The sequence below is a fragment of the Lissotriton helveticus genome, chromosome 1_2, assembly GCF_964261635.1.
Source record: "Lissotriton helveticus chromosome 1_2, aLisHel1.1, whole genome shotgun sequence".
NCBI classification, from domain to species: domain Eukaryota; kingdom Metazoa; phylum Chordata; class Amphibia; order Caudata; family Salamandridae; genus Lissotriton; species Lissotriton helveticus.
In genome coordinates this window covers 447,638,775-447,663,270 of record NC_136058.1, presented here as the reverse complement: position 1 = coordinate 447,663,270, position 24,496 = coordinate 447,638,775, and the positions used below count along the sequence as shown (strand labels likewise).

The 24,496-nt window shown below is 46.2% G+C and overlaps 1 protein-coding gene across 1 annotated transcript in view; it reads left to right on the top strand.

Moving 5' to 3' along the window:
- The window catches only part of LOC144805579 (uncharacterized), a 483,457-nt gene that overhangs the window by 357,379 nt on the left and 101,582 nt on the right, over window positions 1–24,496 (top strand). Inside the window, 1 exon segment of the mRNA XM_078672106.1 lies at window positions 19,044–19,849. Coding sequence (XP_078528232.1) covers window positions 19,044–19,849 — 806 coding nt within the window.

Genomic DNA, 24,496 nt, shown 5'->3' with positions numbered 1-24,496 from the left:
CAGTGCACTGCATTTACCACCCAGGCCCTGACATGGAAGAATGAAAGGAGAAGAATGTGAGCTCCGACTCTCTGTGTTAATGCTTGCAGTGCACTGCATTTACCACCCAGGCCCTGACATGAAAGAATGAAAGGATCAGAATGAGAGCTGTGACTCTCAGGGTTAATGCTTGCAGTGCACTGCATTTACCACCCAAGCCCTGACATGGAAGAATGAAAGGAGAAGAATGTGAGCTGTGACTCTCTGTGTTAATGCTTGCAGTGCACTGCATTTACCACCCAATCCCTGATGTGGAAGAATGAAAGGAGAAGAATGTGAGCTGTGACTCTCAGGGTTAATGCTTGCAATGCACTGCATTTACCACCCAAGCCCTGACATGAAAGAATGAAAGGAGAAGAATGTGAGCTGTGACTCTCAGGGTTAATGCTTGCAGTGCACTGCATTTACCACCCAGGCCCTGACATGGAAGAATGAAAGGAGAAGAATGTGAGCTGTGACTCTCAGGGTTAATGCTTGCAGTGCACTGCATTTACCACCCAGGCCCTGACATGGAAGAATGAAAGGAGAAGAATGTGAGCTGTGACTCTCAGGGTTAATGCTTGCAGTGCACTGCATTCACCACCCAAGCCCTGACATGGAAGAATGAAAGGAGAAGAATGTGAGCTGTGACTCTCAGGGTTAATGCTTGCAGTGCCCTGCATTCACCACCCAAGCCCTGACATGAAAGAATGAAAGGAGAAGAATGAGAGCTGTGACTCTCAGGGTTAATGCTTGCAGTGCACTGCATTTACCACCCAAGCCCTGATGTGGAAGAAGTGACTCCATTGTCCATCGTTGCGTCTGTAAATGCACCCATCAAAGTGGCCCTTTTCCAGAGGTGTTTATCATCAAGCTTGATCTTTACGCACCGCTGACTATGTAGCTTATGCACGATTAGATGGATTGTATACAACAGAGGTGTTTATCATCAAGCTGGACCTTAACTCACCGCTGACTGTAAGTGATTCATGGTTAGATGGATTGTATACAACAGAGGTGTTTATTATCAAGCTGGACCTTAACTCACCGCTGACTGTAACTGGTTCATGGTTAGATGGATTGTATACAACAGAGGTGTTTATAATTTATTTTGTTTATTTATTATATTTTGGTCATTTATTGGGTGCAGTGAATCATCCCCAGGGGGATCTTTCGGCGCATGAGAAGAGAACAATCTATTGACAGTGGGAACCAGATTAGAAAAGCCAGGTTTTAAGCAATTTCTTAAATTGAAAGAAACTGGAACAGGCACAGAGCTCTTCAGGGAGAGAGTTCCAATAACTGGGTGCCAGATAAGAAAAGGCTAGCCCACTCATTTTGGTCTTCCGAATTCTCCGAGTACAGAGCAAGTTGCGGTTGCTGGATCGAAGCTGTCGTACGGGTTGATAACAATCAATTTTTTTGTCAGATATAATGGCCCCATACCCTGGAGGGCCTTGAAAACCATACACAACAGCTTAAAGATGGCTCGTTTTCTAATGGGGAGCCAATGCAGTTGGTGAAAGAGAGGTAAAGAGGGGGTTCGAGCAGACTTATTGAGGGCAAGACGGGCTGCCGTATTTTGAACCACTTGAAGTTTGGCCGCCAAGTCCTCTCTTACTCCCACAAATAAAGAGTTGCCATAGTCCAGTCGACTAACTAGGAGTGACTGGATAAGAGTCTTTCTGGCATTTAGCGGGATCCACTGAAAGATTTTTCTGAGCATCCTCATGGTACCAAAACACATGCCTGACACGGTCTTCACCTGCTCTTCCATGGATAATTTGTTGTCAATTTTGATACCCAGGTTCTTAGCCCATCCTCTAGGGGAAGGGGATTCTCCTCATTCTGCTGGCCACCAATCTGGGGTCCATATCTGCTCCGCCTTGCCAAACAGTAAGATCTCTGTTTTCGAGGAGTTGAGTTGGAGGAAATTCTTCTTCATCCAGCTTGCAGTTTATAAATTTAAGTTTGGTTACTGAAGGGTTAGCCTCAAAGGGGACTATCACCTGTGTGTCGTCTGCATAGGATATAGTTTCAAAAGCAAAATTCCTAATGATGGCAGCTAAGGGGGACACATATATTTTGAACAAGGTAGGGCTCAATATTGAGTCTTGTGGGACTCCTTTATCTACCAAAGTGGTTTTTGACACAAAAGAGTCCAACTGGACACTCTGTGTTCTATCAAACAGATAGTTCTGAATCCATTTAAGGGCCATGCCTCTGACACCAATCTCTCGAAGCCTGTACAACAGGATGCGATGAGAGATGGTGGCAAAGGCCGCCGACAGATCAAGCAGCACTAACATCACAGGGATATCCTTGTCCAGAGACATTCTTAAAGTGTCAGTAACCTCCAACAAAGCGGCCTCCGTGCTATAAGAAGCACGGACGCCCGACTGGGATATGTCCAGTGAGTTATTCTGTTCCAAGTAGCAGGGAAGGTGCCGGTTGACTAGTGTCTCCATAATTTTTCAACAACAGGGAAGCAAGGAAATCGGTCTAAAATTCTGTAAATCCGTAGGGTCCGCTAATGCCTTTTTAAGCAAAGGTTTAATACGAGCAAATTTCCAATTTTGTGGCACCGTTGCTGTCCCTTTTGAGATGTTACAAACTTGAGCAAGCACATAAGATAAGACTGGGGTTAGTTCAGACATAACAGTAGGCGTCACCGGGTCTAGCGGGGAACCGGATTTCACCTGCGTTAATAACAGGCTTACTTGTTCCCCTGAGATGTTGGGAAAAGATTCTAGGCTCGAAGGACAGTGGTTTTCAGGCACAGGGACATTTTCAAGAGCTACCTCTTCAGACCCAAAGGCGCGATAGATCACGTTCATTTTTTTAGTAAAGTAGCTCCCTAGATCCTCACATAATTCTTGGGTGGATGGCGGGAGTCGGTTGTTAGACCTCGGGTTTGTGAATTCCTTTAGGATAGAAAAGAGCTCCGGAGAGGAATTCCTAGCTTCCATAATGCGGGAGCCTAGGTAGGATCGCCTAGCTATGTTACAGCTGTTGAGATAGGCTCTATGAGCCACTCGATAGCGCAATTCCTCATGCTCCAATTTGGATTTCCTCTATTTTCTTTCTATCACCCTGCATAAAGCCTTTACTCTCTTAAGACTATCTCAATACCAGGGGGCAGGAGCTGCCCTTGCCTGAATATTTACCCTCTTTAAAGGTGCAATAGAGTCGAGACCATCCGTTATAGAAGCCTCGAACCTTTCTAAGGCAGTCTGGGATGGATATGGACCCGACTAAACGCAGCGGAAGTTACCTTTTTCCAGGATCTACGCAACTCCTTGTGAGTGTGTGGGGGGCCGGGCAGTTTTTTCAACGCCCAAGAAAAATGTAGTGCCAAGTGATCAGTCCAGCCCAACTTTAGGGGGGATTCGGCAACTAACTCAGGGATGCTGGTGAAAATCATGTACAACACATGTCCAGCCACATGTGTAGGGCTAGTGACTCTAGGGGACAGTTCAAGAGTTTCCATCACTGCTACCAGACAGACAGATTCTGTATTGGAGAGAACCTCCAGAGGATGATTGAAGTCCCCTACCAATAGAAACCTGTTGGTCTGTAACGTATAAGGGGCCAGAGGTTCTAGCAGTGCTGAACAAAACTCCTTCTTGATACCTCCTGGGGGGTGATATGCTAGAGCTCCCCCTACTCAATCTCTTGGCGGGGATGCACTCTGAAGACCAATAGCTCGATATTGGGGGAAGATAGTGTATCAAGAGTCTATATGATTAGGAGGGCGAGTGGGAATGGCCAAACCTCCACCCCGTTTTCTTGCTCTTACCAGCCGGACCACAGCATAATCTTCTGGAAAAGCCATTGCCAAAGCTGGCGTTGCTTCATTATTCAGCCAGGTTTCCGTGAAAAGGCAGATGTCTGGCCAGGTCTCGTCCAATAGGTCCCAAATTTCCACCACATGTTTTGGGATAGAACGCGCATTCAGATAAACCCCTTAAATGGTAATGCTAGGCCCATCCCGGTCTGTCTCTCACTTTCCAGTGTCCTGCACCCTTCCAGTAGGACTGGGGATGGAACATAATAGTGGACTAAGGGGAGTATGCATGACTTCCCCCTATGTCCATCCACAATCGGGGCACTTCTCTAAGGTGCCAGCATCTACTACTTGCAGGTTAATTCTCCCCCCTGCACAAGCTGAGGCAACCCCATATTCCATCAACCTCTCCTTAGGGTACACCAGCCTGGGAGCCTGAGGTCCCTGTGGAATAACGGGCAGCATCCCCTGGCAGCCGGCAGCGTCCAGGCGCAGACGGGCGCAGACGGGCTTGCCTTAGGTGCGACTTCGGTTGGCCAGTGACACGCCCGCTGCACGTGGCAGGAAATGCAGTGATTTTATACCTGGGAGGACTGTCCACTAGAGCGCTAACCGTTAGAGTGGCGCCCCGCAGGTATGAAAGACTATGGGCGTGCTCTCTCCACTCAATCAATCGGAAATCCGATTGCGGTGGTCCGGAGAGCAGTCCAAACAATGCGCGAAACGTAATCAGGTAAGAGGCAGTTTAGATGAAAGGCAGTGCTAGGTTAAAACAAATGTCACATCTGAAACATATAATGCTAAAAACAAATTAACAGAAGATTCCTACTCAGGCTGCTTCCTTCTCTCATTGAGCGGGATATTGGTCACCACTGGCTGTGTAAATGAGTCACGGTCAGATGAATTGTATATAACAAAGGTGTTTATCTTCGAGCTGGATCTTGGATCACCGCTGGGTATGTATATAAGTCACGGTGAGTTGAAATGTATATAACAGAAGTGTTTATCATCGAGCTGGATATTGACTCATCAACCGTTGATTATGTAACGGATTCACTATTAGATGGATTGTATGCAACAAAGGTGCTTATAATTGAGCTTGATCTTGGCTCACCACTGGCTGTGGAAATGAGTCGGGGTTAGATGAATTGTATATAACAAAGGTGTTTATCATCTAGCTAGATCTTGACTCAACGCTGGCTATGTAAGTAATTCATGGTTAGATTAATTGTATAAATATATGTTATGAGTTTCTTATTTACAGAGACACTTTCAACCAAATTCTAACTGGTTATAGGACAGAATCAATGCATGACGGCAACATTATTGATAGGAACTATAGTGGAATGGAGGAGCTCAGTACAAAGAGCTTCTCATAAATCTATGAGCACCAAGTAAGGGTGAAGGGTCAGCAGTTATAAAGTAATGGTTATTTGATTTTTTGTTTTTTGTTGAAACGCTCCTGCAAAGGTCATAATCCAGAATGTTGCTCCTCCTAGGTCTCGGACTAACTCATCGTTTTATACTTTTTCTCATAGTATGAGAGGCTCTTTTTCTGAGCCCCTGTTTGTTCGTACAGTGATAAAGTCCTAGCAAAGGCTATCTATAGAGCTACTTCACTGTGATTACTGAGTAAGATCTTCTTACACCTTTGCCAAGTTACCTGTAAAAGAGAATGTTATGAGTTTGTCTAGGGGCTAGTAATTCCATAGTTCTATGGGTGCTTAACTATAAATATTATATATATATATTTATATATTTATACACTGAAAAAAAAACAACGTTTACAGGGACGTTCTAGTTAGGAAATAGAATTAAAAAAACCTGAGAAATTAGCTAAAAAAAAAAAGGTTACAGGGACGGTATAGTTCGGTTCACAATTTATACACAAAACCATAGAAATTCAGCAGTAACGGTTAGAGTTATCTCAAGAAATAATAACTCGTGCCCTCGGGTAACTATAACTTGCGCGCCCACCATGCAGTTTTCTTATCAATAATTTCACTGCAAATTATATCATCAATAATGGCATAGAAGTTATCATGAATGATGTAATATGTGGGGTAATTAGCAGTGCATGGCCAGGGTGCGAGTTATAGTTACTTTAGGGCACTGCACCAGATACTCCATGCCTCCGGCATGAACCAACATTGCTCCCGCTCGCAGGGAGAAGCTAAAAATGCTGCTCCCTGCATGCAAGAGCAATTTTTCATCTGTTTCTCTGCCTACTTCACAGCAGGTAGGGAAGCAATTGTAAAGTTTGCTCCCAGCAGCCAGGTGCATTTTTTTAATGCTCCTGCCTGCTGGGCGCAGACATAGTGTTTGTTCTCGCTTTTGCAGGAGCTTTAAAATTGCTCCCACGAAGCAAGAGCAAACACCGGTTTCCATGTCAGGACAAGTGCGGGCAGGGAAACTGCTATGCTCTGGGTGTGGGCACCCCAGGGCATAGCCAAGCCAGCAATGGAGTATGGGGTCCCCTGGCTTATTAATGGCCCTGGGAGGACTACATGTTGCTACATTCCGATTTGCTTTTACAGCCTAACCCCAGGATGGGATCCCTGGGGCTGAAATTGACCTGGGTAGGGGGAAGCATTTCCCCTTCCTTCATGATTTTTGCTTTGTGCCTGGGATGCCCCCCTTTTAGATCTGAAATCGGCCCGGGGAGGTGGGCTGCATTGCTCCCCTCATTACAATTACGGCTGGGCCCCAGGTAATGGGGTTCCCCGGTCTGAAATTGGCCCAGGATGGGGGCATCTGTCCCCTCCGCTCTGGTTTGGATAGCTAGGCCCCGTGGGTGTTGTGGTCCCCGGGGCTGAAATCAGCCCAGGAGAGGGGCCACATGCCCCCTCCCCTGAAGTTTGGATGGCTGGGGAGTGGTGGTCTCCAGGGCCATAACTGGTCTGGGGAAGTGGGGCCATGTGTGCGCCCTCTCTCTTAATTCTGAAGCTTATTATCCCCCAGGATCTGGCCCTCCCGGGGGCATTATAAAAAACAAGCAGGCCTCTCATTTCAGCTCCTTCCTGGAAAGTTTTGAGGTGATTCATCAGGCGGGGGCCGAGAAAAGCAGGGGTCTCCCCCTTGTATTTTCCATAGACTTCTTTAAACAGTGCTGTAGTAAAAACTGCTGAACAGCATTGCACTAACTTTGGCCTGAAGCTAGATCTTGGCCCGCAGATTTAGCGTTTTAGTTATTTTGTGTAAATCCGATCAGTAGTTTTTGAGAAATGAAGCGTCAAAAATAATTGTATATTTAGGCAGTTGGTGTCCAGATGTGCTCTGATTAACCAAATTAAGAGGAAGTAGTCAATCCTGATTGGTTGGTTTCAACCTGAACAATTCGTTTTGGCAGCCTTTATCATGCTCAGGGATATAATAAATTAATTAAACAAGCATTTTCAATGCAATAGGTTTTGCATCTGCAAGAGTTTAAGCTATAAGCATTGTAAATGACAATGCCTGTTATTTATCTTTTAAGAAACAAACGTAACTAAAAGGGATTATCATGTACAATGCCAATAACACAAACTCTCGTAAATGCGAGACCTAGTGCACTGGGAATGGGAACCAGCAGAGAGATATAGGGAAAGAGAAAGATGGAAAGAGCGAAGGAACGAGTACACATGTGGAGACAGAGAGAAAGAGTGAAAACATTGTGACCGTAGATAAATTTCATTCTACTGAAACTAAACGCAAATGTAAAACTTCAAAACATGAAAAGCATAATTATTCCACTTACCTTGGAGAAGTTGATTTAAGGGAGTAATGAAGCCCATGGCTGACTTGGTGACCAGTTGCAAACGGAGTTGCAGTTTCAAAAGTGCAAGACACTGTAAATAATTTAGAATAACACTGAAAGCGTGATTTGCGGGAGCTAAAGCAACCCAAGACTGGGTAACCAAAGCTGTTTTCATTGGCCCATATAAGTCCTGCAGTGGAGCAGCGAGCACTAGGATTGGCTGATGGCTTTCAAGCCAATCATAGTAGCTCTCCACAAAAAGTCTGGGCAACCATTAGAGGGTGAAAGACACCGCTTCATTGGTTGTCACCCAAAATAATGAAAATTACAGACAAATGACTTCGTATAGAGTCATTCTTATGGAGAGTCTTTGAAAAGTAGGGACGGTTAGTCACCATGGTTTTTGATGGGATTTGTGTGCAGAAATCCCATGCACCACGGCCACTACGGTGGTGATGAGAAGTCAGTTGCAGGGGCGGATCTAGGCTCATGGTGGCCCTGGGCAGAGAGCATAGGTAGGGGGCCCTGGAAGAGGGGGTCGGGGTGGGACAGAGCCCCCCGGAGCTCAGGAAGGGGTTCAGGGTGTTTGGAAGTGGAACAGAGCCGGAGGTCGCCAAATCCCTGCCATAGGGGCGGCCAGGCAAATATGTATCCATCCTTAGAGGATTATTATATTAAGGATATATATTGGCGTGGCGGCCCCTGGGGTTTGGGGGCCCTGTGCAGGTGCACAGCTTGCACATGCCTAAAGCCGGCCCTGTCAGTTGTTATTCAGGATGCGATTGCAGTTGCAACCACCTCCGCTGTTTCTTTTGTGTTGTTTTGTGGCCACAATTTTAGCTGCTATGGTGATAGGAGTGTAAAAGGACACACATGATGATTTGTATGAGAGAGGCCTGGGCATGAATGACTTTTCGTGGTTATGTGTGGCACTGAATAGGCAACTGTATGCAAGAAGGCGCATTTACAGATTACTAGTGGTACATTGCTTGTGTGTTACTGTGCCTGAAGTGCAAGGCCGTTGGATTTTGGTGTTCTGCACACATGCAAGGAAGGGGGCAGAGGGGGAGCTGAAAATGACAGAATGCTGGCTTTGCGCTTCCTTTGTCTCGGTCTGCGTTGTACATCCCTGTGCCGTGAATGCTTCAGTACTGGCAGCAGGCTCCTGCTCACCTCTCCCATCCTACACTGGCACCACCAACCTCTATGCTCTGTGAAGAGGTGGTGACTAAGAATAGTACAAAACAAATATACACATTTTCAAAAATGCTTTATTATCGCTATATAGGCAGCACCCAAACAAACTGTTTTCTGGTGCAAAATGGCTTTGTTTGGCTTATATGACACTGTTATTTATTGCTGAAACATCAAGTTACTATTTGATGAGATTAGGAACGGGAATGACTGCCTTGAATGGAGAAGTAGAAACGGGCGCCCTGCGAAACATGACGCGCGGTTCCGGTGTGGAGAAAAGTAATACGGGTGTGGATATAACGGAGACCTGGACAAAGGTAGACTGCGGGGTAGAACTTGGATGGGCCTGTCCTCCAGGCTACCTCATAAAACATGCTCCTCGAGCATCTGGCAGAGGGGGGTGGAATAGGCTATATTTTTAAAGACTCAATTTCTCTTACACAGCTGGCGGTAAAAGAAGTTCTGGGGTTTGAGCTCATGGGCTTTTCCATCATGGCCCAGGGCGGCACTCTAGTAAAAGGTCTTTTATGTTACAGACCGCCCTCTTCAACCACCACGGCCCTTTAGCCATTGAGTGATCTGATTTACGACCTTTCGAACTCTCACACTAGATTTTTAGTGTTAGGTGACTTTAACCTCAGGCCTTCTGGCCCTCAAGATCTGGCATATAGAGAACTTTGCCAAGCATGTAGCAATATACAACTTGCACAGCTGGTTACGTCACCTACTCATGTTAAAGGGCATACTTTAGATCTTGTATTTGCCGATAAGGATCTAGTTATAGTTGGAGAGGTCGTGGATCAATGCTGAACTGACCATGCACTGGTCTTAATGGCTATCTCCTTGCCCGGTTCGTTAAGGACAGGTTACTCGGGTGTTACCAAGATCAGTAGGCAATGGTCTCGTCTTCTGAAGCAACCGATTAGACCTACTTTGCTGCCCAGACCATCTATGGTGAAGGATAGTGTGGACAAGAGCTACTCGGTCCTTTGCCAGCAGATTTCGACATCCCTGGATGAGCTGGTTCCACTAAGGAAGGTGAGGGACAGACCTAGAGGAACTAACGCTTGGTTCACTGATGACCTTGGACAGCATAAACTTCGCTGTAAACAGGCGGAACGACTCTGGAGGAGAGAATACAAAGAATCAGACAAGGTCGCATATAAAGTGGCCTGGCAGGAATACAAGGTTCAGTTAAAGAAGGCCAAAGCCCAATTTCTGGCAGACACGCTGGACAAGGCCTCTAACAAGTCGCAGGCCTTGTTCAAATTGGTCGATAATCTAGCCAATCCATCCTGTACTGTACCAGCCATCCCCGTCTCTCAGGAGCTGTGCGATTCTCTGGCATCTGCGTTGAGGAGAAGATCAGGACAATTTTGACCGGTCTGCAGTCTTCTGATCAGCCCACATCTTCCTTGACTTCCCTTGCAGAACCCCTCCTTCCTGCGGGTTCTAAGAAGGACTATAATCGGGAGGGTCTCCCTCAGCTGTCTCGTTTTCCTAGTCCTTCCTTGGAAGAGTTCTGTCTTTTGGCTAACGGTGTGTCTTCAGGATCACCGCTTGATCCTATGCCACATAAGATCTGGAAGACTTTCCAAGATGAGCTGTTTCCTCCGCTCCACACCATCTGTTGCCAGTCATTGAGCACAGCAGTAGTCCCAGATAGCTGGAAGTTGGCGATAGTGAAACCATTGCTGAAGAAGGTTTCTTTGGACCCTTCAAGCCCGGCCAACTACAGGCCCATTTCGCTTCTACCATTTATAATAAAAGTTGTAGAGAAATGGGTCACGAGAGTACTATCCAGCTTTCTGGAAAATAACTCCTGCCTGGATACATCACAATTCGGCTTCAGGCCGGCTCACGGCACTGAGGCTGCATTGGTCACCGTGTTGGACGATCTACGAGCGCGTGTCGACATGGGCAAGTCAGCATTTCTTGTGCTGCTTGACATGTCGGCCGCGTTCGACACGGTGGACCATGCAGTACTATTGAGCCGTCTTCAGAGCACAGGAGTAACCGGCTTGGCTTTGAGATGCTTAACATCATATCTCAGTAACAGACAGCAGGCAGTGGCGTTACCACCTTTTCGATCTGCCATACGACAAGTGAATCAGGGTGTCCCCCAGGGGTCAGCGATCAGTCCGATCCTTTTCAATCTTTATCTTCGACCCCTGTTAGACCTGATAAAGTCATTCGGCATATCCGTCATCAACTATGCCGATGACACTCAATTGATTTTCTCACTTGAGGGCACTAAAGCAGTATCGAGGGACACTTTCCACTGCTGTATGTCGGCAACAGCCGAGTGGTTGCGAGTTAACTCGCTTCAATTTAATGGATCTAAAACGGAGGTTCTCCACTGCTCCCTAGATCGTACCCCTCGCCCGCTTCCGGACGATTTCTGGCCTACATCCACCTTAGGTACGGTAGAGGCCGCCGAATCGGCCCGTAATCTAGGAGTTCTGTTTGAACCTAACCTGCAGCTTGGTGCCTCTGTGAACAGGACCACGGCGACATGTATGGGCCTACTTCGCACCCTACGTAAGATCTTACCGCTCCTCCCCATAGAGGCCAGGGCAGAGGTAGTGCGCAGCTCTATTCTTAGTCGATTAGACTACTGCAATGCACTACTTCTGGGAGCCCCTAAAATTTTGATCCTAAAGCTGCAGAGGATCCAAAACATGGCGGCCAAACTGGCTCTATCCCGCCCTCGCTCTGCTTCTTCTTCTCCTGCATTGGCCAATCTTCATTGGTTACCCGTCCAACAGAGAATTGCCTTTAGGGCTTTGTGCCTTGTCTTTAAGGCTCTGCATGGACAGGGACCGATACCGCTCCAAAATCTTTTTTCCTGGTATCATGCTGCCAGACTTCTGAGATCCTCCTCCGCGTTCCTAGTGACGGTCCCTAGGATTAACAGAGTGAGGATGGGTGGCCGTGCTTTTAGCTGCACAGCCGCCACACTTTGGAACACCCTCCCGCTGACGCTCAGGAGTAGACAAGCTCTCACCTCTTTTAAAAAGGATCTCAAGACCTTCCTGTTTCCCAGAGCAATGCAATTGTGGTCTACCTGTAGGATTGATGTGGTCTCAGCGCCAGGATACCCTTTGGGTGGCAGCCGCGCTTAACAAGCAATAAATACATACATACATACATGCATATAAAAGCAGTAGTCCCCAGAGGAGCATATATACAACTACAGCGTGACAAAACTGTAGTTGGCCGGTGCTCCCGAGAGAAAACCGCAAGTGATGTTACAGGAGTGCCAACCAATCAGAAGCCAACAAAGAAGAGTGATGGAGGAGTAACCAATGGCAAGCAGCCAGGTGGGATCACACTCCTTGTAATGATTACAGCAGGTCTTGCAGACAGCGCATGCACTGATGCTCAACCTAAGAAATATGTTATGGAGCAGAGTGGGCACACCCGAAAGGAACCCCCCCTTTACAGGCTGGCCACAACATGGACAACAGGCCGTGGCAGCCGTTACAGGACTCTTGGACATGGAGCCAATTGAAATGAAAAGATGGCAACAGTTACAACATGAATGATTTGTGGATGGTACCACACTAATGTTAGGAATTGTCTGTTTTAAGGTGATTTTACCCTGTGAAATTAAAGGATGCTAACTGTTACAATATAAATCATTTGTTGTCTGTTCTAAGGTTTTCTAAGCTGATTTTACCCTGTGAAAAATGCTGACCCGCTAATGATATTTCATGAATCATGTTTAAGAGAAAACAGTTTTCTCATGATTTTCTCAGAGGGGTTATGGGAGGTGCTCCAAGAGCTAAAATGAGAGCATGTTTCCTGTAAATCCACACTGTCTTTCTCAGCCATGTGAGAATAAAGTCTGACATTTTCAGTAAATCGTGTACTTCCAGCAGGAGCAGCGAATGTCAGCTGATATACAGTGTTCTACTGCAGCCTCCCAGAGTGTTCTAAAGAACGACTAGAGCGCTAACAGTGTTTCTTATGACAAAACTTTAGCACACCTGAAGCCATCTTGATTGAATCAAACTGATGAACCTAAAAACATTTCATTTAAAAAGGAACAAAAAGAGGCAGTTCATTTTGTCATAGACATTATGGTTAGTGCTGTAGAAAGCAAAATTAGAAAACCTTTTAAATGAGTTCTCAAATATCTTCTTCTATTTCATTAAAGCGTTTTGGCATGCAGACTGAAACATGTACTTTCAACGCCAGCAGCAGACTGCCAGTTAACTCCCTGGCGATCAGCAGCTGTACCACAGTGTTCTAATGAGCAACTAGAGTACTAACTTTCTGAAATTATTCCAAAAGTGTGGCACAGCTGAAATTCATCTTGATGGAATTGAAGTGGAAAACTGGAAGCACTTTCTACTGAGGATACTGAAGTAAGGTAAACAATTTCTAGGTAACGAAAAGGAAAGTTTAGAGTCTATTAAGGACAAAGTGGCGATGATTATGCATATCTTTCATCACTTTATTAATTCATCAGCATTCAAAGAACATCTTAATAAAAAACAGCCTTAACTACATTTCCCATGAACCACCAACGAATCCAAGAAAGGCATCGAGCAGCGCAGAGGAAGCATGGAATCCTAGGAGCAGCATCGAGCAGCGCAGAGGGAGCATGGAATCCTAGGAGCAGCATCGAGCAGCGCGGAGGGAGTGGGGAATCCAAGGAGTGTAATCAAGCAGCGCAGAGGGGTGAAGGAAGTTACCCGTTTAGGATCACCCGGGTCACTAATGACCACCTCTCAGCCTACCACACAAAATGAAGAGTCGGTCACACGGTAGAGAATACAAACCAATAACTGTTTATCCAAAGAACACTCAGAGCAGAGCCCGGTCTGCCCAGTCGCTAGGAGTGCTGCAGAAGGACTGACATCATCCAGCATAAAGATAGATTATGTACATTTCAGAACCAATGAAGGCCCGCCCATCATGGAATTTTCCAAGCAGATGTAGCTAAACAGTGAAATACAAGGAGTAAGTTTTTATTCTGAGACCGGGCACACATTATCTGCTATTCAAGGTCTTTCTGCCCGTCCCTGCCACTGGACAAGTGGGAGAAGGCCTCTACCTGGTGGGAAAAGTATGCGCTAATAAGAACAGCTCCTCATCCATGCACATGAAGCCCTCCACGGTGCCGGACCAGTGCACCTCAACAGACGACTCAGCTTCTACACCCCCACCCACAAGCTCCGTTCTGCCGACCTCGCCGCTGTCCCCCGCATCCGAAGAACGACAGCCGGAGGCAGATCCTTCTCCCACCTTGCAGCCAAGACCTGGAACACCCTCCCCACCAACCTCCGGCAGACCCGAGACCAACTGGCCTTCAGAAGACTACTCTAGACCTGGCTCTTCGATCAGTAACAACTCCCCCCCTCCCCCCACCCTCCCACCCCCCCAGCGCCTTGAGACCCTCACGGGTATGTAGTGCGCTTTACTAGTGTCCTGATTGATTGATTGATTAATGAAGCAAAACTCAACCCTGGAGCGATGCAACTCAGAAAAGGACATTTCTCAGAAATAGCAAAGGATTAGTTTCAATCATGATTCAAAATGGTTACTGTAATCTGTGCAAGAGAGAATTAGAAATGTTCACAAATTTTTCTAAAAATTCGGATGCTTGGTCCTGCAAGTACTTGCAATACATGCTGTGGATCCCTTTGCTCGAGTGCTTGTTTTGGAATTACCTCATGATAATGTAAATGAGGTTAGTGTATATGTAACAAGGACCCCCTGTATTCAAAAAGAATCAGATTCCTAGACCAGGGATAAACAATATGTGAGAAATAACAATCTAGGCAATCATAGAGAACATAGATCAAATGTTGATATTAAACAAGGAAATTAAGCTACAACAGTAAAGTAAAATTCAGTATTTTATTGATAATTGAGCAAAGAATCACATTTCAAGACAAGCTTAAAAAATTCTACATTTGGAGAATTGACATAACAATAAAAACAATTTGTGTGTTAAAACATATTCTTTTGGGGTAAACAACTAGTAAGGGGAAAATGAGTGGCAAGTTGCTTAGCGTCATAAGCACAGGAAATCACTTTCAAGCCCCAGGCTTCGACAAAGTTACCCAGGGCCCCAAATACACATTGAAAAGAGTGAGGGACAGCCCTGAGGGAATCCATATTTAAGGGTCTTTGGACCCGAAGTAAAAGGAGCAACGAAAACAGCCTTAGATCTGTCCCCAAGATATGATTTAAGCCAAGACAGAGCTTTCCCTTGAGTTCTAATCTTCAACAGCCTTTGCCGCAGGATAGAATGCGAGAACGTGTCAAACGCTGATAACAAATCCAATTCTACAACCGTAGCCGATACACCCTGAACCAGATTAGACTTGATAAATTCAGAGATCTCCAGTAAGGCCAACTCTGTACTGTAACCTGTACACTGCGTATCATGGAAAAGGGAGTTTGATTCCAGAAAAAGGGAAAGCTGTCTATTAGCCATCTTTTCCAGCATTTTGGCTACTGTGGGAAGAATTGAAAGTGGTCTGAATTTGCTAAGAGTTTTGGGGTCAGCATTAGTTTTGTTAACAGTGGTACCAGGAGGGACTGTTTCACCCCTTCAGAACAAACAGCAGACTTCCGTGAGGCGTTCAGCAGTTTGTTCAAAATGTGGTTAACAAACAGCAAAGCTGATTTCAGGATTTCAGGGAGGCAACAGTCTCAGGGCAAGCTGAACTTGCAGATGGAAGAATATATAGGTCTAGATCTTTCATATATTACTTAATCAGGTTGTCACCCTATTTAGGGACTCACATTTCTGACAGAAGAGTGACACGGGGCCCGATTCACAGAACTAACTTAATTCTGGGAGTTTTTAAGGACCAGTTAAAGGTGAATTGCTAAATTACCTTTCTTGCTGATTATGGACCACACATGTGTCCTAACCACATCTGTTAGATCGATCCAACTCTTTTAAGAGAGAAAAGCGCTTCAATCCTGTGGGCTTGCTTCACAGAACTAACTTAAGACAATATCCTAAACTTACTACTTTTGGTATTCACAGAACGTACTTACTACTTTTGATAGGATAGAGCCATGTCTTCAACTTCTTCCTGAGCTGCAGCAAGTTCTCCATCTGCCTGAGTTCAGTTGGGAGTTTATTCCAGGCCAGTGCAGCTGCAATACTAAAGGCCCTTCCTCCTGATTTAGCTCTTTTAAATCTAGACACTCTTACCAGCTTCGCTGATGAGGAGCGGAGGATGCGCTACGCAGCGTACTTTAAAACGGCTGCTTAGAAACATGTTGTGTTTGGTGTCAAACACCTTGGAATCATACCTCCTGCGGGGGAGGTATGATTCCACACTCTAGAGGGACTTATGTGAAACACCGGTACACCCGGTACCAGCTTTTTCGACCTGGGCATCACAAAATTGATGATGCCAGGCACAGACACAAGTCTGCCCTCCTGCTGCTGAGCCAAGCCTGACAATAGTTTCCTGTGACCACCTCCAAGACAGGCCTTAGTGTATTGGGGCTGGGTGGATGCACTTTTAGAGTGCCAGAAAGTCTGCACTGGGAGCACATTTGGTGTTCCCATGCATAGTCCAGCTTAAACCGGTTGCAGCAGCCATTGGCTCCTGCTCTGGTGGGAAACTGGACAAAAAACATGGGTGTAGCCTCCCCTTTGTCCTAACCCTCCCCTAGGAGCGTCCCTAGAGTTAGCCCAATGCCTTCCCTGGGTATAAAGTGGGAAACCTGACTACAGGACTTTGGATTTTAAGAGGACTAAACTCTGCAAGCAGAAACCAAGTACTTCAATGGTCTACGCTTCGCTGGACGATAGAATAATCTCCCTTGGAGTAAAGGAGTTACTCCCCTGCATCAGCAGGCACCTAAAAGCATCTGACCAGTTTGCATCACCCGAGCTCCTGAGGACTCCGCAGATTTCTGCAACACAGGAGGTGGGTTCCCGAGCATCTCTGAGGTCGATCTGCTCTCAAAAACAAATGAAACGAGGCCCAAAATCCATTTTATAGTACAATTAGCATAAAAGGCCAATGTAGCATGTCAAAAGTCTTCTATACCTATAGCAAAAGTAGGGCAGTTGGGCTGTGGAAATCATGCACATGTGAGGGTATAATGTGGAGGTGCCGGAGACAATTATGAGCGCTCTTATTAGGCATAAAGCCATTTTGATCATCATGCAGTAGTGTTCGGACGACATTATGTAATCTCAAGGCTATTACGTTTGTACAGGCTTTAGTTTCGATATTATTAATTACTGAAATTGAATTATAGAAGGCACCGAGTTGTGGGGACTTATGCGGCTTCAGAGTAACTGAAATAACCGCCCCTCACAAGAAGTCAGAAAGCGTGCAATTCACAAAGGCCCCTTGAAACATCAACTTTAAATGCAGAATAACCAGAAATGCACATTTCTTGAAGAATTTAATAGTACACCCCTTGGGACCTGGGCCCTCCCTTGACAGTGCCCACACTGAAAGATATTTTATGGTGGGATTTTGAAGTTTAGCAGGAGAGGGATGTACACAAAAATATAATATTTCGTAGTAATGGGTGAATGTCTCTGTAATATCTGTACTTGACCCTCAGCGGATAAAATCGAAGGGACAATTCTTGACATATGGCCTTTGTTTGGAAGCCAGTACAAAAATTCCCAGCCTGGTCACCGACTTCATACTTTGTGAATATAACTAACTTGTCCATCCAGTAATATGAATCTTCTGCTTTAGTGTGGTTCTCGGATTTTAAAGGAGTTGAGCTAACTACCCATTTTTATATCTTTGTTGAATTTACTTTAATTTCCCTTGTTTTTAATACTGTGCATTATTCCCTTATACTTGCACCTTAATTGTCGACTCACCGCTGCTTTAGCGGGTCCGGTTCTGGGGGTTCCGATACCAGGGGAATCGGCCGCCATCTTGGGAGTGGTTGGGACGCCTCTGGGCGCCACTCTAGTGGTTCGCAGTCACGCGCTCTCCCTTCTTAAGGCGGTTCTTCGAGGGGGTCAGCCTGGACAAGGTACCATTGCTCTTCAGAGCATTCTGAGGACTTGCATTTGACTCGCATCTGCAAGCGCTGTGTTGTAGGTGCGCTGCGCTTTTAAACTACCCGTTTTTATATCTATGTTGAATTTACTTTAATTTCCCTTGTTTTTAATACTGTGCATTATTCCCTTATACTTGCACCTTAATTGTCGACTCACCGCTGCTTTAACGGGTCCGGTTCTGGGGGATCCGATACCAGGGGAATCGGCTGCCATCTTGGGAGTGGTTGGGACGCTTCTGGGCGCCACTCGGAGCGGTCTAGTGGTTTGCAGTCACGCGTGCTCCCTTTTTAAACCAGTTCTCGGCGCGCAGCGGTATCACGCAGCGGGAGCGCCCTCATCGCGCCTGAATCAAGCCAGAGTCCTGCCCGTCTGCGCCCGTCATCGCCAAGTCGGTGCGAGGCATGGCGTGGCGGTACTCTTTTGGCGATATCCTCTGCAGGTAATGCCGCCGGTACTTGTATACTCTCGGGATGAGTTGTTAGGTTTTAAGCGGTCTCCCCATGCTGTAAACTTGGGCTTGTTAGTCCCCTTTGCGGCCCCTATATTTGCGCCTGTGGGGCCTGGTCTCTTGCTGCCTCCTCCCCGATTCTCGCCCTGCCGGAGTCCTCTTCGGTTAAGCCCCCTCGTAGTAGACCCTCTGTCTCCCATGACATTACTGTTTGGAGTCTCAATATCAGATCCCTCCCAAAACACTATGCAGAACTTCATGATCTCATAAGCGACGCGTTGCCAGATGTTTTTTTCATGACAGAAACATGGCTCCAAGATGCCGACACGGCAGTCGTCATTCTTGCACTCCCCCCTGATTATTCCATTTTTACACACAATCGAGCATCTAGGGGTGGTGGCATTGCTGTAGCCGTAAAGTCCTGCTACCCTTGTGATTGGAGGGTGGTGGATCTCGCAGGGTGTGAAAGTGCTTTTTTCAGAATTTCTATTAGCCATCAGTTCACTTTGTCGGGTCTTTTAATCTATCGCCCTCCTGGCTTTGACACGGCCTTTAGAAAGGCACTCCCGGATTGTGTCAGTTCTTTGGCATTGGGCTGCGCAAATTTTTGCATTCTTGGTGATCTCAATCTTCACTTCGATTGCGGCCGTATGCCCGCTATCGGTAGTATCTTGGCTGATTTGGAGGCCCTTCAGCTTAAACAACTGGTCACCTCCCCCAATCACGGGCCATACTCTTGACCCATTCTTCACGAATTTATCCAGGGCCAAGGTAGTCAGGCCCAGCCCAGTAGCTTGGACTGATCATTTTTTACTGAAAATTTTTCTTGCGACTAAAGAGCATCCATTTAAGCCCCTGGATAGAGAAGTGTTCAAACGTCACTGGAAGAAACTCAAATTGGAAGACTTTCATCATCTCCTGGAGGTCAACCCACTGGGCGCTTATCTTAATGTTGAATCTGGGTATGACGCATTTTGTGATTGTGTTTCTCGCGCCTTAGATGTTCTGATACCTGCTGCCTGGACTAAATGTCGTTCCAGAGAACCCAGCCCATGGTACGACAGTTCCCTGGCGCTGCTAAAAAAAGCTTGCAAACAGGCAGAAAGGGACTGGCGGAAATCCTACGAGGCTGATAAAAAATGTGTGTATTTCTCTAAAATTAAATCTTATCACAGAGCGGTGTGTAGAGCTCGTTCAGCCTACTACTCCCAGGAATTTGGAAATAGTCTCAATCCTTCTAAGCTAATTTTTAAAGTCCTTAAGGACCTGACGGCTAAAAAAGCCACTGTGGCAGAAATCTGCTCTGTGGATCACTGTGAAAATCTGGCTGCTTTTTTTATGGAAAAGGTCCAAGCTATTTATCGTGCTTTCCCCATCTTCAAGCAGGTAGTGGAGCCTCCTAGTCTTACATTTGCTACTGGAGTAACTTTAGCTTCACTGCCTAGTCTGTCGATGGAGACTTTCCACAAGCTGGCCTGTAAAATCAAATCAGGCTCGCCAGATGATCCCCTGAGGCCTGCTGAATTCAGAGAGTCTGCCGCTGTTTGTCTCCCTCCAGTGTGTCATCTCATCAATCCCTCTCTCGCCTCGGGTGATGTCCCTGTAAAGTGGAAACAGGCTGTGGTGACACCTATTCTCAAGAAGGTGACTTTAGACCCTCGTAAATTTGAGAGCTATCGCCCAATCTCTCTCCTCCCCTGGGCCGCCAAAATTGTGGAGGCCCACGTGAATGTGGTGTTGTCCGAACATCTGGCGAGGGCGTGCATACTGGATCCTTCCCAGAATGGGTTCCGCGCTGGTCACAGCACGGAAACGGCCCTGCTCTCAATGACGGAACATCTTCGTTCCGTGCTCGACTCTGGTCAGACTGCGGCACTGGTTTTACTCGACCTTAGTGCCGCGTTTGACACGGTCTCGCACAGAATCCTACTCCAACACCTTCGAGAGGCAGGTGTTGAGGGTACCGCACTCGAGTGGTACCATTCCTTCCTTGCTGACAGGTCCTTCAAGGTTGCCACCCCGCCGTTTGCATCCAAATTCTATCCCCTGGAGCTGGGTGTGCCGCAGGGTTCATCGCTGAGCCCCACATTATTCAATCTCTATATGAGGCCGCTGGCTGCTGTCGTCAAGCAGTGGGGTATGACTATGGTCTCCTATGCTGACGACACGCAGCTGGCGGTCGCCTTGAGTGGGGACTCCGACCTTGATGCCCCCAGATTTCGGGATGGACTCTTGGCAGTAGCTAGCTGGATGAATTCCAACTGTCTCCAGCTTAATGCTAAAAAAACGGAGGTCCTGATAGTGGGTAAGCGAACGGATCTTTGGGGCGACATGTGGTGGCCCCCTGAGCTGGGTGTAACTCCTATTCCAGTCTCAGAGGTAAAGAACCAGGGGGTTTGGTTAGATCCTGCCCTCAGTTTTTGCGGCCACACTAAAAAAGTAGCGGCCACCTGTTTTGGCATCCTACGAGGGCTGAGACCTATTCTGAGGTTCTTTGATGCTTCTACTAGGCAGTTGATTATACAAGCATCCATACTATCTAGGCTTGACTATGCCAGCTCATTATTGCTGGGGGCCAACAGGCTGAAATCGCCCGGATGCAACGTATCCAGAATGCTGCAGCTAGAGCCCTGGTGGGGTTACCAAGGTTCTGCTCTGCTGAGAGTACCATCCGCTCTCTACACTGGCTTCCTATGGCACAAAGGATCTATTTTAAGACCCTGTGCCTGTCCTTCAAGATCCTCAAGTTGGCCTCTCCCCAGATTCTTGATAATCTCTTGAGGCCTTATGTGCCCTCGCGCCCCCTGAGATCTTTGGACCAAAACCTGGTCGTGGTTCCAAGGTTTAGACTATGTAGAGCAGGAGGTCGCTCCTTCCAGGTCCTGGCTGCAAAACTGTGGTACTCTCTTCCGTCTGACATTCGTGAAATTGATTAGTTGCTGAAATTTAGGAGGGCTATCAAAAGGTATTTGTTCCCTCATAGTCCTTAGGTTCTAGATCTCTGCGTCCCTGTTCTTGCACGGCTGTGTTGTGTTTGGGTACTCTTTCAGAAGTGCCGGGACGGCCTTTGGCTGGGGCAGCTGTGCGCTATAAAAGTGTTATTAACATAACATAATATAATGTTTGCATTCACCTCCCTCTTTTCTACCTGAATAATTTGGTCTTCTAGGTCAGTATTCTCCCTCCTCCAATTTTCGAGCTTACCCCTAACCTGAGCCATGGTATTTCCTCTAGACACTACCTTGAATGCTTCCCAAGCTGTAACTGCTGAGGAGACTGAACCCGCAATAATGAAAAAATAATCTATTATCTTATTCCGCAGATGTTTCACAAGAGTATCATCTAACATTCAAACACCATTTACCCTTCAACTCCCATTGTCAATGTCAGGAGGTGTATCGGACCGGTGAATGATCGGAGAACCCACTGGAGAGAATGACATGTTTACCTTTGTCGTCTACGTGAACTATCTGTACTGAAATGGGAAGGACCTACAGAGGCAAATGGAGAATGGCGACCCCCGTGGACCACTGAGTAAATCCTGGATGATTGACATGGTGTATACATCCTACCCAGGAACACACACTTTGTTCCTAGTAAATGAGTCTCTTGAAGTAACAGGATATCAGGGGTGTGATGTTCAACAAACAACATAACGCCCCCCTCTTAATTTTAGTATTCAAACTATTATCAGTTCATGACTTTATACTATATCCCATCTCACAGTCTGACAACAATTTGTTAGTCATTAGAATCAAAGTGATCCTGTACAACTCGGGGGAGCATGTGCCTGGTAACCCGAACAAAATGAAACCCTGAAGAATCTAAACTAAAATCCACACCCCTAACACCCCCACCCTATATTTCCACGCTAGAAGCATCAGTCACCCCAAATCATATGTAATAATCACATGTGAAACTCAATGGCAAAAAGTGAAAATAGAAACAAGCAAGCAAAAGGATTGATGCACTTTGAATGAAGAGTCCCCTTTCTTTTCTCTTTCAGGGGCTTTGTATTGTGCAGAAAAGCTGAACATGAAGTCAGTCCTTTCCCAATGGTCTCTGTTGCCACATGCGTGTTATTTCCCCTGAATCCCCGGGTATGGTGAAGACGGTCTACAGCAGGAGCAACTTCTACCCCCAATGACTTATGGTGTGCTAGATTCTTTGATGCCTCATCGGTTTTCGTAGTGTACTTTGCGGGATGAAGATATTTCATCAGACGCCCTTTCAATCCCCCGGATGTGTCAGCTGAAAACATGTCAAAGGAAATATCTTGACCCAGCACAGTGGAGCAGAGGTCCTATCCTTCACGCCCATTTGTAACACCAAGAGCATCTGTGAGAAAGAGCCTCCTTTGACATGGTTATCCCTGTTTTTTGCTACCGGGTTTTGATGTGGTTTCAATTGTAGTGCACAGGGTCTCCCGTGCCAGTGCTTTTTCCCAAAACATATCCACAATTGCTATGTCTGCCCCCTGTAAGTCACTAGTAAATGGTACCCTGCGTACCCAGGGCCTGGGAGCTGAAGAGGGTCCCCTCGTACCCTCCTCAGTGGGACCATGCCACTGCCCTTGCAGCTTGCATGCCCCTGTGAGAGCGTAAACAACAAGGTTGGCATAGCACTCTACTTGGGTGCCATGCCAGACAACACTGCCTGAAGGTATAGGTAATCTTGATATGTCATGGAAGGGGTTGATTCAGTTAAGGACCTCAGAGGCTGGAATCTATAATACTTTTCTCACAACAATATTACCTCTGACACCATGGATGAACATTTCTTTTTGCCACAACAGTCCCTTTTATTGACTTTGGGCTATCAAACAATTAATTTTAGAATTATTTTACACATTTTTATACATAATGGTATTCACCTTCGTTTCTGAATGTTTGTCAATTCAACTCTCCTAGTTACAAATCATACATGACATATAAGACAAAAAACATTCACGATTATGTGTTTGAATAACTGTACAACATATATACATTGGAATCAAACATTAAACAGACTCATTTGCATTTAGTTAGTTGCTGAATAGATCAGTGGGTGATAATCTTCTCCACCCTGTCCTACTGATACTTTTGGAGATGTCTGACGGGGGTTGCACTTCTCTGCCCCTCAATCTCATCTATTTGTATAGTCCTATATAGGGTCTGGGATTGTACTTCTCCAAATTATGCTTAGAGGATTTTAGTCTCTATGGCTCTTTGTTCCCAAATGGGAATCCAGAATGCATAAAAGTCCTCCAGGCCTCTATGTTGTTACCAACGCGTTTCGACTGCCTTGTGTTAGGACCAGAAGTGTTTTTCATGGGCAGTCTTCCTCAGGGCTGTATGCTTTGTCTGTAGGACATCAAATTACACCCGTGTTAATTTCCATAAAAGGCCGTTTATCGAGCACCCATGCAGCGGAAGTAAACCGAATACAGAAACACCAGGACAGAACACGCCATCGAGCCCGAAAAATTCACAACTGGGAAAACGGATTTGTGCACCAACTATGGAAATTAACACAGGTGTAATTTGTTGTAAGCGGCTACTCTGCACACAGTAGAAGTGCGAGCAAAGTCACATATGGAGTACTAGGACCCTCTCCCGTCTCCCAGTGATAAGATTCAGCTAGGTGTGAGTGAAACTTCAGCACAGACCTCTAAATGTGTGAGTGTCACTCATGATGAGTGAGACTTGAAGGCTCTGATGTGTGCATGTCGCATCTGATGTCACTGCAGAGGCAACAAGTGCAATTGGCCTGACGGTGCTACGAAGCCTTCCTTCAACCGCACATTGATGGTGTGTGGACGAGGAGTGACTCAAGCTAGGAGGGAGGGTTACCACCTGACCTGTCTTTTATAGGAATGGCATGGTCAGTATTTTCTTGTCCCGGCCAGTACAAAAGTAGGAAGATTACTTAAAGCTGGCATTTTTCCTCTAATCAGTGCAAACTTATAATATCAAATATAAGCAGAAATCACTTTAAAATGTGATCTAGAGCTGCCTTAATGAATCCTGACTGAGAGTTAAAGTAAATAAAGACAACAAAGCCATGTTAAAAATGAATCAAACACTTGTATTCAAAGTCTTATTGAAGAATAATATCCGGGCCTTTGCAAAATCTCAAAACATGACCAAAAGGCAGGTGGTAACTCTAACAAGAGCCTGTATGAAGGAGTCTGACATTAGTTAGTGATGGAATACCCTCTCATCCTCAGACCCGGCACCGTTCACTCATTGCCATGACACCATCCACTGAGGGAGAAATCTGTGAGAGTCAAACCCGATTGTTCTGTCTCAT